At 35.5% G+C, this 18866-nt stretch overlaps 1 protein-coding gene across 2 annotated transcripts in view; it reads right to left on the bottom strand.

Moving 5' to 3' along the window:
• sfpq (splicing factor proline/glutamine-rich) overlaps positions 1-18200 on the bottom strand; it is a 29400-nt gene extending 11200 nt beyond the window's left edge. Inside the window, 10 exon segments of one of the 2 annotated variants that reach the window (NM_213278.2) lie at positions 4317-4822; positions 10911-11020; positions 12878-12926; positions 13032-13146; positions 13222-13306; positions 13427-13623; positions 16164-16259; positions 16352-16653; positions 16733-16921; positions 17421-18187. In NM_213278.2, the coding sequence (NP_998443.2) occupies positions 4703-4822; positions 10911-11020; positions 12878-12926; positions 13032-13146; positions 13222-13306; positions 13427-13623; positions 16164-16259; positions 16352-16653; positions 16733-16921; positions 17421-18062 (1905 nt within the window). In that variant the 5' untranslated portion in view covers positions 18063-18187 and the 3' untranslated portion in view covers positions 4317-4702. 2 annotated transcript variants of the gene reach the window in all.
• Positions 18201-18866: the final 666 nt, after the last annotated feature.

The raw sequence follows: 18866 nt of genomic DNA, 5'->3' as shown, positions 1-18866 counted from the left end.
ACTGAAGATGATGGAAACGCAAGTACACCTCCTGGAAACCAATAGTCAGCCAATCAGACTAGAGCCTGCTGCTCTGCAAAACATCTAGCCATTTTGTAGGCATGTGCAGACAGCTGATGAGTGGGTCCTTATGGGACTTATATAGGCAAAACATGGCTAAAAATCCCAAACTCCAAACTCGAAGATACTTCAGAAGTCACGAGCAAACCTGTTAAGAAAAAAAAAAGTATAGACAACCAACAAAAGACAACACAATTTTATCACAATGTATTTTGGAATAATCTGTATGTGAAATTACCTTTTCCCAGCTCCATTCTTAAGTTTAAAATTGCTTTAATTACATAAAGTAATCATTGATTATGGCATATAAATGTTAGCAATTACAGGCCCAAATTCTTGAAAAACTTGGTTTAACTGTTAATAAAAGTGAAGATGGTAAAAGTTAATGTTAGCCATTTCTTCACTCCAAAGAAAACAGTGACTTGTACTCCAATAATGGTATAGAATAAGTACAAAAACCAAATGCTAAATATGATGTAGAGGCTACTCACATCATGCAATTTGCATATAAAACAATATATGTTACAAAACAATAATTGTATATTTACAAATAAAAAAATGACACTAATAATTACAAGATGCATTGTTAAAATAGCTATTTAATAAATTCATCCGCTAAAAGGTTTAAAGCCAGTATGGCTTTTCCCCCTAAATATTAACTTCAAATTATTTGCAATATAGAAATTAAGCTTAAATATAAATTAAATCTATAAATGTGTCAACTACAGTAGCAGAGCAAGTTTAAGTGCAATGTATATCAATTAACTTACCAAAAAAGTTGTGTAGATGTATTAAATAGTTTCCAGCAAAATAAATGTTATTTTTTTTTGTTCAAGAAGCTTTGATTTTCTTTTTGAATTTTGCTTATACAAACTGTAGAATGAACCTGCATGCCTAAAGTCACTGCAATTAAGATGTTAAGGTAGTCCTTAAGCTTTTTTGCATTAGAATTTTTTTTTTATATAAAGTTCTATGTAGTGATAGAAAAACACTGAGATAAAGCAAGAAATTTTGTTTTCTTGGCGTTTTAAATACTAATAACTTCACTACAACACCAGAAAATAAAACAGGATCTCTGAGGTGGTCCTGTGAATGCTATATAAAGTACTGCTTAATTTACATTAATATTATCAAGCAGAAAATGTCATTATTTCCCTCCAAAATAATCCATCACAACTAGAAAATTATAGGCTTGGAAAGGAGGAAGTAAAAAAACAAGACATTTATTGGTGAAATATCTTTATCACCTGGTAACCTTTACTTTAGTTCTACTTGGATAAAAATTAGAGCCCCAGGACAAACGCCATAACACCAAATAACAATTTCATTCAAATTACAATATATATTGCAATTTATATATTAACTGGTGTTAAAAAAAAAAAAAAAAAAAAGCAAAACCATAGTCTGAAGGACTTGCCCAAAGCAGCAGCAAACAATATACTAGGCCTGGGTATAGTTTAACAAAAAAAGAAAAAGAAAAAAGAAAAAAAGACAAACATCCAGTGATGCTTTGAATTCAACACTAACTTTCCTTATTGACATAACAATGGTCCTAAAGAATTTCCTCTTTTACATTTCTCATTTCCATTGCTTCTGAGAATCCAATAAGTTTAACGTATTGATAAATAATGTTAGGACAGCTATTTCAATGTAAAGCTGTGATTGAAGTGCCTCTTTAGTTATGAAATAGTTTGACAAGAAGCAGGAAGTTTATGGGCCAATGTCATCACCACAATGAAATGGTCTATACTAATTTTATAAAATTTGTTTAAACTGGAAAGAATGATACATGTCTGTTTACAGTTTTAGTTTTTTCCCCTTTAACAGCCAAACTCTTAAACAATTTCATGTTAGTATGTGAGGTTCACTGCTGCATTCCATAAAATGCTTAAAAGTTCATCTTTTTAAGAAGAGCTACAAAGTGATGCAAGGATGTCTGGTTGCTCCTTTTGGTTAATAAGGATTTTTCAGTCAAGTGAACCAAAAAAAATTAAAAATACTTTATGCATTGAGTAATATAACTCTGATGTGACATCCATTTTAAGTATCCAAACTATTTTTATTTGTTTTTTGCGATTCAGTAAGTGGCTAATATGTATTGAACTCAATACACAGGTATCAATATACCAGATTCCATCCATTTCCAATAGGTAAATCAAACTATTTTTTCTCCAATCCCAATGGTTTGCTGAGGAATGCTGTTTTTGTAAAAAGCTAGAAAATGCAACAAAAACTATTAGGATGACTCTACTGAAGTTTCCAAGAAGTCCATCATGAGCCAAAACGTAGTAATCCCACGTAATGAAATAGGAATTCTTCTGTTGACCATTGGACACGATGTCTTTGTTGTGCAATCTTCCTTCTGGTTGGAACTTGTAACTGAATAACTGTCTGTCAGTCAAGACTTCCTCGCCAATACTGCTTAAATTTTTTTACAGGGCTGGTTACGACCGGTCGAGTCCAGTCACATTAGGCACTTTTGATTAGGATACTCTTCGATGATTGATCAAAAGTTGATCACTTCATGCATTCCACTGTCCACTCCAGATGCCTATAGAGCTATCCAAACCAGCCATGGCCAATTGTAGCATGACAAAACAAGGACTAAATTATTGGAACGGTTTATGAAAAAAAACAATGCAACTGCAGATGAAGAGTAAAACAACTGAGAAAATCGAATGGATGTTTGGGGGAAAAAAAAAATTGTCGAAGATTACGTTTACTGAATGTCATTTCTATTAACGTTAAACTGGCAAATGCAATTTCGAAAGTTTGACAGCATACAGAGCACTGAGTTTCTTCTGGGTGATAGATGAATAAGAGTCGCATCTTTCACTTGATCAGACCTGTCAATCATATGCGATAACTCCTGCCTTCCAAATGATGACATCCTGGATGCTTCTTTGTTTAAAGTTCCATATACAAAGAACTAAAACATCTCTACAGATTAGACAAAGCCAAACAAAAATGATTATGAATAAATACATTGTGTGCTTAGTTATTTTAATAAAAGATAATTACACACACACACAAAAAAAGGCAGCAGCGTTCAGTTTAAAAAAAAAGAAAACACTGGAAAAATGCATGACTGCCCATTACAAAAGTTACAAAAAATAAAGTTTCATGTTAAACGAGTTTTTAAAAAGCGAGTTTAAAAAAAGTGAGTTTTGCACAAAACAGTACAGATTGTAAAAATTAGCTGCTATCAGACAGATTAGCATGTTGTGCTTTGTGAAAGCAATTTGCTGCCAAATTGTTACACTATTGAGCCACATTCCGTATGAAAAAGACTTAACTTTAAAAAGCATGGATTGGTGGAAAAACTGAATAGCTGGAAAGTTCCAAAATTCCATTAACAAAAGGCATGGATGGGGAAAATAAGGAAAGCTTTAATAACTATAGCAAATTTAAAATCACTGATCTGACTCAATCTCTTATTTAAAAAAAAATCTTAATGGCTAATATGTAATTTTAGTCAAATTGAGGGTGCTTTCACACCTAGACTTTTGTTTCTGAACCTGGGATGTCACTCCTACTGGTAAATGTGCGTTTCATATAAAATACTAAAGTGAAAGCATAACTATTAACGAGAGCTGTTTATTCACTGTTTAACTAATGTCTTGGTTTATCTGTTATTTCTCTTTGTAATGTAAGGCCTATGATGCATAAGCCAATGGCTATGTATGAAAGAGTCTTACTTCTTATAGATATCTGGTGATGATGTCTGTGGGTGTCACCATTCAAAATTAAAGCACAGCTTTTTGCTTATAATGTCTTATTGCTCATCGTCATAAATTAAAATAAAGATGCACGAAAGCAGAGCGGGCTAAATAAACTGTGGAACTCGGACCTATATAAGGGGAGTTTATTCGCACGTGACTTGTTTTAACCATTTTGGTTCGTTCAAAAACTTTGCAGTGTGAAAGTGAACCGAACCAAGAACAAAAAACAAACAAACATTGCAACCATTTAATCCCTGTTTCGGAACAAAATAATCAATCCACAGGTGTGAAAGCACCCAGAATTTCTAAAAAAATAAATAAAAAATTTGCACAAAAAGATAAACAAGCCATAAAGCAGTTTACTTTTAACTGGCTGTTGAAAAGATATATCAGAGCTTAAAAATTTTAATATAAACAAATCTGTAAGATGTGCAACTAAACAACACCATTTAAGATTAAGAAGATATACTAAATGCCTGTAGGAGCCAGATAAACATGTCTGACCCAAAATTAAAAACTGTGCCAACACCTGAATGGGGTTTGGGAGAACCAACTGCACTCTTTATTGAAAATGTACATGAAGTATTTTAAATGTGAATGGCACAGAACACAGCCATAGAAAGATCAGAACAAATTTACAATATTCACCAGTATAACACAAGCAACATGACAAGATAAAGACTAGTACGAGTAGGGATTACATGTTAGAAGCACTATGCTTGTTCTGACTTCAGTTGTTTTATTATTAAACCTATTAAGAATACAAAATAAAAATATGATGAAAAAAAAACTTGCCACAAATGGGATGAGTTTTCAGGCTAAAACTGCAAGAAAATTCTTTAAACTTAAATACATCAATTGTGACTCTAAATCAGAGTCTCTGGAATTCCACATACAAGCTTTGCTTTTAAAGTGCCAGATCAGAAGCGTGGCTTCTTGGCAGGTCCATCAAATTCCTCACGGACCCTGCCAAATCCTGAATTTCCAGCACCAATGCCCCTCTGACCCCCTGAGCCACCTTGCTGGAAACGATCATTGCGCTACATTGACCGTTTCAGTCATGTATCATTTAGTTTGACAGAAATTACGAAGTTTACGTCCATCAGTAAGGGGTCAAAAGAAACCAAGCAAGTTCCATGAGTTCATATATTGAGCAAAGAATAATAAAAGTGGGATCCAAGGAAAACAATCGGCGAAACAGTTCCAACACGCAGATCCACAGGTGCCAGAGGTGACATAGGAAAAGGAAGAGAGGGTAATGTATTCATTAGTCAAATCCCATTACATTGCATTCCAACAGCGCTGCTATGATAAATACTGCAGGATAGAGAAACTAGCCTCGTTTTGAACCGGTCAAGGCTACGGTTATCATGAGTTTTGGATTACCAAAACATGGTATTACTTCATACGATTATGTACTTTTTCTACAAGACAAAACTCCTTAATTACACATGCTAACAAGAGCACGAAATTTGTTTCAAGATATTTGTGATGTAAACATTTTTCACCAATTTGAAATTATATGCTTTATGAAGAGTTTTACATAATTACATTTGAAAATCTGTAATAGACTTATTTAATTCTAGGCCATTTAATGAACTATTTAGCATTAGAGAAATATGTTTAATATTTAACTAATTTCATATTTACCGTATTTTCTAAAACATAAGTTCCATTTTTCTTTTACTATCTGATACAGATTCCAAAGCGGCAAACTTGCACAATGCATCCGTATCTTGATTTGTGGCAAATGAAGGGGATAACACAACAATTTGTATAGTGCATATCCAAAAGTTTAATTTGCTAAAACAGTTTAGGCTTAATATTTATACGTTTATATGAGTATTTGTAAGAATTTGTTGCACGTTCTTTTTTTCCATTTTTTATTTTGAATGCAGTTAAATTATGGAGTTACAGAACAAAAAAACACATTTATAAATGTTTCAAAGGGCTACCGGTAAGGAGACCACCAGGTCACTATACTGTTGCGACAACAGATGTGATTGTGGAATTTGGCGCAAGAGATGCATTTACTATTAAAATATATAAATACTGATTTACAGAAAATGTATTGCCAATAAGCTTTGCATTTGTGACTGGTACTAAAATGTATGAAGTTTGAGTCATGCAATCCCTCAGGACTAATTCAGTTTACAAAGTGAACCAAGTAATACATTTAGCAGCATTTTACCAAATCCAGTGCACCGTACACTTGTATTTAATAAGATTTGACAGCTTCAAGCAGGACGTTTTAGGGCTGGGCAATATGGCAAAAAAATGCAATCTCGATAATTGTTTTGTCCATATTGAAGACAACAATATATATTTCGACATAAGTTAATACCTCCAGATTTAAAAGAGTACCGCAACAATGACTGAAGACAAATTCAGAGTTCCATTAAATGGCACAACATTTTCAGCTGATATATCTTCTGTGGTCAAAAATTTGCTACATCAACACACTTCGAGATTCCCATTGTTGCACAGTTCTACTGTGTGATTGCCTCTTAGATCAATATAGAGTAAAAAGGTCCAGAGTTTATCATTGTTATTGACAAATTATCACAGTTCAATATAATATTGTTTATCGGCCCAGCCCCAGGACGTTGTTTTGCGTTATATATCTAGAAGTTTTGGGAATAACATATGAGTTTACCTATTAATATATTCTTTTTCATTGTGACCACAAGTTGGAAAAAAAAAAACAAACATGAATGTTCACTATGGTCGGTTATTTTTTCCTAACGTGCCTATATGACAACAGTGCAAATGGCTATTCAGAAAACCATTTACACTTTGTAGTGTTAACACGTTTTTTTAGTTTCAGGGTAGAAAACAAGACAAAATGTAATGGGACACAACGTACATTTTACAGGACAAAATGTTTCCCATTTCAAGATTGCCCTACAAAATGCAGAATGGGTGGTCACCCTACCAAAAGCTACCGGTAGCTTTTATTTATTTTATTTTTACATTTCTGAAAATTACAAAATGCAGCATACACCAACGCAACTTAATTGTTTTTCACACAGCGTAATTTGATTTAATTTGAAATGTCACTTATTTCCAGAAAATACGGTACAAAATTGATTTGACGCTTGTAAATGTCAAAGCATGCAGTTGCGATAGTTGATTGGGTGAAAAATATCTGCAGTGTAACAAATGACATCCTGAGTTTGCATTTAAAATAAGCAGCATTTTCTTATTTACATGTAATATTGTTCAAATAAATAGTGTAACTTTGATATGGCCAAGAATGAAATGTCACTTGTCTCCAGAAAGTACGGTACAACATTGATTAGACGTTTGTAAGTGTTAAATCATGCATTTGTTATAGCTGATTGGGTGAAATATATCTGCAGTGTAAAAAAATGACATCCTGAGATTGCATTTAAAACAAGCAGCATTTTCTTATTTACATGTCATATGTTCAACTGAATAATTTGACCAATCAAAAAAAATAAATAAATGCTGAAGTGGATTCCAAAACTCTGATCATAAATCCTCAAAATCTGAAAACATGGTAGTTGAATGGGTTTTTCAACACTGCTGCAGCATATTGATAATCTGTATAAAGATCTGCCACTACATCATGTTGATGGGTCAATTATTTCTACAAAAATGATTGACCACTTAAAGTCAACATGAAACTGCATTTGCAACCCATTTTTCTTTCACTAGGCAATATTTCAAAGTGAAACATGATATTCAAAGAAAATTCTGTATTCAGACGAAACTCAGATTTGTACATTAATGATACTTTCGATTGATACACAAGATCTCATAGGCCTAAATTTACTTTGCCTTGGTAACATCATAAAGGAGAAAAGTCTAAAGAGGAGCATGTTATAAAATTACAAAGATTGTTGATTAGAATAACTTTTACAAAACACTTTAAAAATCATTTGTGGTCCATTTTGATTTCATGTTGACTTTAGAAGTTAAAAATGAGTAAAAGAAGTAAAAAGAAAGATCCTTGCCCACTTTACACATTCACATACAAAACGAAATATACTTGCCTTTGAACTCATAAAAAAAACATCACAGCTCAATGAAAATAAAATTCCTTTGCTAAATGCAAAATCCAGTTGTTCGTTCCACTCATAAAGGTTCAATAGAATCGAGATTTAGATCAACAGTTTGAGATGTATGCACACAGATTCACTTCCAAATTTTACGCATTTACTCATGTCTCTCTAAAACATGGCAGATAAACGGGTCCTTCTTGCTGAATTCTATTGGAAGGTAAACTCATTCCCACACTTTTAAAATCAATGATTGTAAATAAGTTTTCAGAATGTTCAGTTATAAGCTTGATGCAGCAAAAGCACCAATCAATCATGCAACACATCTTCAGTTAAATATGTAGTATAAATTGTGTCAGTATGTATAGACTTCAAATGCACAAAGGGGCTATATGCAGAATTCAAAAACCATTATTACCAGCTACAACAAGGGTCACTGAGCGTATGCACAAGCAGAATGTTGCTGGCTGCAATTCACTTATTTACTAGAATCTGAAAGGAGCCCCTTTCACACAGTAATACCAATAAATTGCTGTAAAATTACCAGAGCTGAATTAAAAAAACAATTAAAAACGCATTGTTCACACAGGAAATGGGAGTTTTTTCCCTTTCTTTTTTGAAAAGCTCAATTCACACATTACAAAATACTGGTAAATTCTGCAACATCAAAACCAGAAGAAACCTCTTAGCAGTTGCGCTTGTATTTGTAAGCATGGAGTCAATCTTTTTTGTTGACAGCCTCATTCCTTTCAAACTTTCTCATTTCACACAGCTGCGTTTCAAAAGACAAACAATACTTAAGAGTATTATATTAAAAAATATATGTTTGCTATTTATAGCAATTGTCTACAGTGGAGTTGAAGTTTGAATGTGATGCAGCTTGTCAGACCCTCTGTATAACAAGACTACCAAAATCCCCAGTTGGTAAATCACACAAAAAGTCTTTGAATAAGTACAATTAAACTGACAAGAAGCTTATTGTCTAACAGACGTGCATAGACCTCTCATGTCAGCGTGCTCTGGACGTGTACATGCCGATATAGCAATAAAGATAATTTTCTGTCTCTTCACATAGACACACGAATTTGCAGTTCACTGAAAAGGTTACAACTTCTTATTCTTTTAAAAGGGCCGGTTTACACACAATCTCTTTATGATTATTAACTGGTAATTTTCTGGAAAAATTGTGTGAAAGGGGCTAATGACATAATTCCCTCACTTGATAGCAAAATTTATTTCAGCCTTTGATAAAGTTGGGTAATATATTGTTGTTAAACTGTTAATGAACAAGATGCCACGTCTGCTGAGAGCAACAGCACTATTTTTTATACATGTAAACAACTATCATGCGGATTGTAACAATTGTAACAAAAGCATCTGCTAAATGTAAATGTGTGTGTGTGTACACATGCGTTAGCGATGTCATAAATTTCTAACTTTGATACGTTAAGAAAAATATTGATATTCACTACCATTTTCAATATAGCGAGGAATAATCCATATTTAATTTATAAAATATTAAAAAGTAAAATCAAATATTATTGTAGGCCTACGCCAACAGCCCTCGAGTCCAAATAGCACAAAATAAAATATTATATACCGAGATATCACACTAAAGACTATTACATAATCTTATTTTCTGATTTAAATAAAAGTGAAACCGCAGTAATCACTTTCTGAAGTCAAGCCTTTCTGTTTTGCACTTCATTATTGTGCACTGAATGTTAAATAAATTAATAGTGGACACCGAGGAGATGTGGCTGTGTACTGTAGAGCCCTCACGTGCAGCACATGAGTCAACTGCTGCTGGTGAGAAAAGAGCCAAACTGGTATTGATACAAACCAAAAGCAGGACTGTATCGTTTTAAATATTCCAGTATCGATACTTAAGAAAATATCAACATTTTTTACACTAGTGTGTGTGTGTGTGTATGATGTAGTGCATGAGAAGCTCAGCAACTAACCAGTATCATTTTTGCAATTGTAATAATTTAGGCTATAGTATGGATTAATCTCTTTTTTTGCATTATGCCATGATTTTTCCGTACAAATTAGCTCTTCCTTCATTATCCTGAACATTTTCTAAACACTTGTCTTCATGTCAGAACAGATGAAAGGTTCCTGTTGAGTAAACATAATGCCACACCTTTGATAATAGTCTGTTCAAATAAGACCAGGGTGTACAAATTCTCACATATAGCCCCTTTGAAGAATCTGTGCAGTTACATTAATCCAAGCTATTGTATTGGTCTTGTTTAGAGATGAGCATTTGGTGATTTGTGAATGCGTACCATCAAGTAAAACTCCCAATCTCCTTTATGTACAGAAAATATGTATAAATCCCAACTCCATTTTCTCCTTTCAAAAGCAACAAAATCCAAATACGAATGCCAACAAAAACCAACCAGCACTTTAAAAGCTCAGCAACATCATCGAGACTGTAGATTCATTTCATATCTATTTTAGATTAAGTTGCTTTTAAAATCCATCAGTACTAAATGCCCAGTGTCTCAAAACTACAGAGAGCTACAAGCATGGAAATTGCATTTCCACGTAATTACCATCGCAACATTGACATGCCTTCGCCATGGATTTGCAAGAGTAAAAAATAAAACTACAGTACTTCAACACAAAAACAAGCACAGCATTTCATAGGGTATTGCTTCTCATTTCGTTTCACTGGGTGTTTGATGGCACATTGCAAAATTAAAGACTACACATCAAACAGAGTGCAAAATGCCTGTCTTTATTGGTCGTTTAGACAGGACTTACAAGTAGGAGTCATAAACATGTATAAAATATCTGGGCTTTAGTACAGACAGACTTGTAAAGCAACAAAAAGAAAAATAAGGGAAGCTGAGCTTAAGTGTGGTCAACAACATCTACCACTAGATGGAGGCAATATAATCAAATCCCAAGGAAGTAAATAAAAGCGCTGTCCACTGACAAGCCTATAAAAAATCCATCCACTTACAAACAGAAAAGTCCCTCATTTCTTATAAACCACTACAGGTCACCTCAAACAATATAGACCAAAAATGACCCCCCCACACACACACACACGCTCACATTCACTCATGCTTTCAACTCATGAAAACATTACCATTTCGTTGGACGCTAGGCCCCCTTGTGTTGATCCACTTAGTCCCTGGTGTCCATCAAAGCTCATTCCGGTCAATGAGAACTTCTGGTTTGGTGATCCAAATGACATATCTATTCAATTTTTAAAAGGGGTAAACATTAGTGTCAATAACCCTGTAAAGCACAACCTCAAATGTATATTTTTATAACGGCTTACAAACCTCACAAAGACTATAAACTGGTTTGTGTATTTTTTTGTTTGTTTGTTCCATGCTACATTAGAATTTATAATCATATAGCTTGATTTATAGTAAGATTTATGATAAAGAACTTATGCTTACTATAGGGTATATGCAGGAATCCTAAAGGTAATTTCAATACCTTTTTATGACTTTTAAAAGACCTTCTCAGAATATTAAGACCTCATTGCCACTTCCAAGTTCTAATCAGTATCATACCATATTAAACAGCTGTAGTTAAAAAAATCTCTTGCACGGTTGTGCTTCATTGAACTTAGATAACCTCGGAAGAAACAAACCTTAAAGAATAAAATATGTTGTTGTCTTAAGCTAAAGGTTTCAACGACTGTTTAAAACTCGTTTCCAACCCAGGTATGCAAACTTGCATTATCCCATTTCGCCATCTGTTTTGTTTTATGGCAGGGCTATTTAATTAGTTTGTCATGGGGGCAAGTTCACGAAAAGCATCCCAAATGAGGGGCCGGAGAGTTATGACTTGCAATATAAGAGCCTATATGTTTTATTTTTGCTCCTTAAGACATCCATATTGCATTTTTCTATATTAAAATGTTAATATACTGTATTTTGAAACTAGATTACATCACTGCAATGTGGCTTTTTTTAAACAAACATTCAAATGTTGTATTTCAAAGTACAACAAAAGCAGTTTAATTTTGGTAATTTTAATTATAGATTTTGGTTGTACAATTATAGTCTGAAGATAACCGTTTCACGGTTATCACATCTAATGTAAATTTAAGCTTTATATTAGGTAAGCATTTAAATGAATTGTTGTTATCATCTGCGTTCCTACATAATTATTTTTATAATTTGTGATAATTTGTCTAACATATCTTTTTGTTTACATTGCACTGAAAGCCACGCACAACTCTCTCCGCTATGGGGTGAGATGTTTTCTACTTGGTGCTTCTGAAAGACGCTACGCTTGTGCACGCATATTGGCATATACTATAATATTGGAAATAACGAACTTGTACATGGAAAAGATGCGATATGTGAATGGTCCACTGCTATACCAGTGTGGGTGCATATAGCCTCAGTGTAGCTATATAAGCAAAGAACTTTAAACTAGCACAAAGGTGGCATAACTGCTGTTAGGAAGCCTTTAAGCTCAAGTATCCAAATGTCAGGTGACTCGCGCTCTGTGCAGCCTTCAAATGCAGCTCATGCTGTATTAAACAGACGCATGTCACTTCATAACTTTATTAGTCGTTTTTCGACTGACCTAAGTTTATTTTTAATGTCTTGGTCACACTATTTGGAGGGCCAGAACAAATTGCCTCGCCGGCCGCCAATTGAACAGCCGTGCTCTATTGGTTCGCTACATGTGGAGAGTGTCACATCACCTTCAAGCGTTTGTTGCAAACTACGTGACATCACCTGGGCAGAGGAGCTTGGCTGGACGCACCCGGCTCAAACCAATCGAGGAAAATAAATATATTTATGCTTTTTTTTGGAGTCAAACACTTTGGAGAACGCTTGAACAAAATTTAGGACCTCGTAAAAACAAGATTAAGACTTTTTTTATACCTTTTAAGCGCCTTAATTTTCTCACAATTGATTTATTAACTCTTAATATATGATCCTCTGGACACTTTGTACTAATATTTACAAGACACTTTGCTTAGTAGGGTTTAACAAAAAAAAGGAGAAACACTAATAATAGTTCTTTCTGGAATCAAAACAGCTTGTTTATTTAAAGAACTTCTAGATCTTCAATGCATCTTACCAGACAATCCCATGCCTCCACTTGTGTTCATTCTCATCTCCCTGTCTCTCTAATGAAAAAACAGGTAAAAACAAAATAAAAATAAAAAACATTTGTAAAGTACTCAACCAACCTCGTATTTAAAAGCTAAGAATTTACTAGATGCATTACTTACATTATCCATGAAGTTGTTCATTCTGTAAGATTCCTCGCGTTTGCGCCTTAATTGTTCTTCGATTTCCCTCTGCCGCATCATCTCCTCCTCTCTCCTACGACGTTCCTCTTCTTGCCTGTTTGTCATAAACAAATCAGTTGACTGCTTTCACAGCAAGGGCCTCCAGCACAATACACAACATTAGGCATACCTAAGCTGCATCTCTTTACGTTTCTGCATCTCCTGACTGTGCAGCTCCTCCATGCGGCGAAGTTCCTCTTGACGTCTAAGGAGATCTTTAAAAAAGAAAAATTGTAATAAAAAAATCATTATTCATTCAATAATCTTTTTTTAAGTGTAGTTGAAAGCCTAAGCACAAATACTGTACTGTAAACTGAAAGAGCCCCAAATCTTACCCTGTCTGAGCATGTTCGCTTGATGCTCATGATATGCATCGTCCATCTCCGTTTCCAGCTTCTCACGGGCTTCACAGATGTTTTTCTCCACTTGCTGCCTCTGCTGTTTCTCCATCTCATCAAGGGACTTCCATCGCTGGGAGTATTCATACTCAAAGGTGCCAGGACGGGCAAACCGAGGAGGTTGCTCTCGTTCCCTGTGGTCAAACCAAAAGCCATTAACAATGAGGTCTCTCAGAGCCTGATCGCAGCTGGTATTTAGATTATTATCATGCTGATCACGAGAGGTCAAAGGTGGCACATTAACATTCACACATGGTGTTTAAATGAGTCTATTCTGTCCACTTTCAACCACTTCTCTGATGAGGGAGGGTCTGTGGACTAGTTTGGCCCGTTTCCACTGAGTGGTATTGTATGGTACACTTTTATGGTTGTTTTCACTGTCAAAAGGTAACTAAAAGTGAATCGTACTGTACAACTTTATAAACACCCTTCGCACAACAAATGAATTCTAAAAGGCAGAGCTAAATGCACAGCTGAAAGCTATTGGTTTACAGTAAAGCGTCACTCACGCATACACAAGAAGAAGAATGAAAACAAAGGAAACGGCATTTTTAAATACACAGGTGAGACATTACATCCCAATACTATATGCATATAATAACAAGCCATGGTCGACCCGAGCTCAGACAAACCTTGTCGTTGTCTTGATGTACATCTGCCATGTCCTGTTTTTGTTTTACGAGGCCAAAAAAAGTGGGCAGTTTCACTTTCTCCAGAGAGCTCACTATCGTTTCTGTGTGCGTCTATATTTAAAATAATTAACTTTTTGAGCTGATGATAATAATGTGTGCATGATTATTGAAGTGCTTCTGACATCCGATCATGATTTTATAAACAGAAAAAGGTGAAAGTGAAGTGCAAAAAATAAAAAAATTTAAATAAAAAAATAAAAATTCCAAAGGAGAAGACTGAAAACAAAAAGGAGCAGCGAAAGACTGATTCACCAACCTAAAACATGAACAAACTGCCATGTATAGCTATTATCATCGCCTTCTGGAATACTACGAACTCAGAATGACAGATTTACTTTCTAACAGGAGGTTTCATGTGCTGGTAAGGATTAAAGATGCAGATGAGAGGTTTGCACTGACTGGGCTACATGTTGCGTGTCGTTTTTGAACCCAAATAAGGACTAAATGTATGCTGTGTGTAATTTTTCTGTAAATGGTAACACATCCGAGAATGTAAGGGACTGTATGTGTTCATATGTGTTGGATTTATTTATTCATTTAATAAAATTGCAGAAGTTACAGTGGGCTATTTTACACTGTCAATGATCTGCAGTCATAATCAAATTGTTTTAAAGTTAGTATTTATTAGTCAAGTATTTATGTGCATTAAGCCACTGTTTTGTAAGAAGTGCTTCTCATATGATACGTAACGACCTGTTACGCTTTACTTTGATATTTTCTTGAGCGAGAATGGCATTGACCGAAACTTTCTGTTGGACACCACACCCACCGAAAGGGCACCCTTTTAGACAGTGAAAACGCAAACCTGATAAAGGTGACCAGTACCAGTCAGTGTAAACGAGCCAGTATTAGCCTTCTCTGATTTTTCAACATAACACTTCTAAAAAATAAAAAAAGAAATCAAATTTTTTTTCTCAGAATTTAAAAACAAAAAATATAAAAAAATTACAAGATAAGCAACCTATAGGTTACTTAACCCAGACTAAAGAAATCATATTAACTTTTATTTTGGTCCACTCCTATTATACCTATACATTTTGTTTTACAGTTTTAGCATATATACATATATGTGTGTGTGTGTGTGTGTGTGTGTGTGTATATATATATATATATATATATATATATATATATATATATATATATATATATAAAATTTAACAGAATATTTTTAAACATCAAAAGGTTAAATTAGGTGGAAAAAAACAATCACCAAAGGATCAGGAATTGATGTTGAAAAAAAAAAACTAATAATACAATGGATGCATCATCTTTAAAACTAGGATGCCTGAATGTTTTGTAAAATTATGAAAAAGTACTAAAAACCTTTGCTTAAAATAAAACAATCACAAAACTACATCTCACATGAAAAACAATAGTTCACATGCTGATTAGATTTCACGAATCTGATTTGTAGTCATATTTAGAACTATTCATTTTTGCAACAAAAATAACAATTAAATAGATTGGGACTGACAGATCATTTTACTTCATGAATTTGTTCCACCGCTAATTCAAAATCTAAGATTGCCAGCGAAAAAATGTAACTAGCCCTCTCGGTTTATGAATGAACTTAAAAAGTGGAAAGGAAGTGGTCTTTGGTGGCGGTTCAAACACATTTAGCCACCTGCTTTTGCGTTATGTAATGCAATGCTTCTGGAAGGGGTCGAAAGTGGATCACCTAAAAAATGTTTTACACATGTACTAGGTTTTCACCAACTGTGATCAGATCGACAAAATTGTATCCCCCACACCGGGTGTGTGAACAGGGCCTCGCTGCAATCAATACTGAGGAGGTACCTTCTGTTTTCAAATCACCCCCACCCAAATGCACATCACACCATCTGCCCAACTTAATTTACATCACAAAATGACCACGAATAGTTTATAGCCACTAGAAAGCTCCAAACTGATTGCATGTCTCAAGTGAACCTAATACTAGTCACAGAATGTCAAACAGATGTAATCAAACATTTGGAACCTACTTTTGATAACTGGGGTTTTTCTGTGCAAGCTTCTCGGGCAAACCGTCCTCGTCATCATACTGCTCCAACAATTCAACCACAATTGGACGGGGGGACCTAAAAGGTAATCAATAGTGTTAAAAAATAGCACTCTAGCCGCAGTCATTTATAATGATTCTACTAACTACACATACACCAAAAATACTTACGATGTGAGAAGGAACACCCCATCACTAATGCGATCCATGGCCTTGCGGGCAGCTGGCTTAGAAGAAAACTCAACAATGCCTTTCCCTGTTGAGCGTCCACGGTCATCCACGATGACTATAGCCCTTTCCACCAGTCCAAACTGAGAGAATGCCTCCTCCAGCAGCTCATTGGACACGAACGGAGATAGATTTCGCACAGAAAGTGCAGCAGAATGAGTAGCGAAGCGAACTCTGAGTGGTCTGCCTTTCATTGGAGTATCATCCAACTCTGCTTTCGCAACCTCTGCCAAGGCACGGGACTCCTAAAAAACAAAATAATTAGATTTGTGTAAGCTACAAAAACAGCTTACTTTATATCACATGGAGTAAGTTAAGTCTTACCAGACGGATGAATCCAAAGCCTTTGCCTTGATTGATGAAAATCTCACTGGGTTCCCCATACTTTGCGAACAATTTCCTGAATTCGGGTTCAGTGATGTCGTTTGGAAGGTTCCCGATAAAAAGACGACAACGTTGGGTGTATGTTTTCTCCCCAGGCTTGCGCAGCAAAGAGAGCGTTGCCTTCAATTCCTAAAACAAACATTCACACAACAAAGATTAGTTGAATACAATCTAAACTGAAGCGAGAAAAGGCTAATCTTTAATCTTCTTCAGATTTAACTGTACATCTACGAAATTAAACCTTGATTTCACCAACTTACACTAACCATAGCTCAAGAATTTTAGTAACGTTAAAGCAGTTGCTAAACGTTGTGTAATAAAACATTTAACATTTGAAGAAATGTTCCAAAAAGGTGTCAAAATATACTCTTGGAAATAATTACTTTAACTTATAATCTCAACCAAGCAGTTAAAATGCATTTTTATACTGAAATGGGCGACGAGGAACCGGTGCGGCGTTCAGCCTTTGTTAAAGGCTCTATAAAATGGCGGATCTGCCTCGGCTACATCCTAGCCCTTTAGTAACCGACACATGTTTCAAGACGACACATTTGCGCCTCTAACTATTGCAAAGGGTAATATTTCTCACTAAACGACTTTATTAGACTTAAAACGTTCATATATTTACCTGGGGCTGAGAGCTCTGCTCGTTTGCGGGAGTCTGTTTTTGTTGTTGTTGCTGTTGCTGCTGTTGTTGTGCTGGTGGGGGTGTTGGTGCTGGCGTCTGCTCTTGCTTCAAGGGAGCAGGCGGCTTCTGGCCATTCCCCATCGCGGGTTTGGGTAGGTTCTTCCTTTGCTGGTTTTGAGGGGAAGCTACTTCTGGCGTCTTCGCGTTATTCTGTGCTGGCGGAGGAGACTGAATCTTCGGCGGAGGAGACTGGATCTTCGGTGGAGCAGACTGGATTTTCGGCGGAGCGACGGTGGGAGTCTGCTGGGGCGTCGGGCCTTTGTTGGCGGCCTGCTGGGCCTGACCGGGGCCTTGCGCAGGAGGAGTCTGCACGACGGGCTTGTTCTGTGCGGGTTCCTGCGGCTTCTGTTGTGTAGATACCTGGTTGCCTTGATTTCCCTGATTCTGCCTAAATCCACCACCCATTTGTGGGCCTCGGTTTTGAAAATGGTGCTGGTTTTGATTTCGAAAGTTCGGGTTTCCCATTCCCATCCCCATCCCCATTCCCATTCCCATGCCCATACCCATGCCACCGCGCATCCCCATTCCTCCGCGGCCTCGGGGCTGGAATCCTCCACGATTACGAGATCGGTCACGAGACATTATCACACAGAAGCGGACGGGATAAACCGTATAAAAATGAATATTGGTGAGTTTTAAATCACGTACTAAATGCAACTGTAACGATAAACACCGACAAAGAGAGGAGCACCCTCACGCTCGGCGGCAGCTTTGTAAAATGGCCGCTGGCTGCAAGAAAAGACTGTAAAAATGGGAGAAATGACGTGAACGAGAAACTCCACCCCTTAAAGTGCCAACGTGTTGAAAGCGCACTCTAGTGGCGCTCACGAGTAAGACAAGACAATGCAGGAGGTTTTTGTTTGCAGACTAATATAATGTATTCACTAAAAAAAATTACATTTGCTGTTTGTTCAAATTACTTATTTAAATAGAACTGACAACACATTTTTTGTTGTGTTTTTGTGGACAACTTGATTGTTTTATGTTCAATTCACTTAAATTGGTTAAAACTAATAAGTTAACTTAATTCCTTCACGTTGTCCCAACACAAACCGATAAGTGGAACCCAGCATTCTTTACAGTGCACTGGAAATGTCCATTATACAATGAATAAAATAAGCTTTAAAGTAAACAAAACATCATAATGTATAATATAACTCAACAAAAATAAACAACGTAGTGCAACTATATCAAACAGGATCTTTTGTTAGTGTAAGTAACTCATATTCATTAATCAAATCATACAATTTTGTAGCCTTGTCACCCTACATTATTTTTTAAGCCTCTATAAAGGTAGCAAACTCCTTTTTAAAGACAGTCATTTGGAGAGCTATTTTCGAAAAATGTACATTTATTAATGAAGAGTTTCAGCAAAATAAGTAAACA

This window comes from Danio rerio, chromosome 19 (genome assembly GCF_052040795.2).
Source record: "Danio rerio strain M-AB ecotype USA chromosome 19, GRCz13ab, whole genome shotgun sequence".
NCBI lineage: Eukaryota > Metazoa > Chordata > Actinopteri > Cypriniformes > Danionidae > Danio > Danio rerio.
This window is presented reverse-complemented; position numbering and strand designations above follow the sequence as displayed.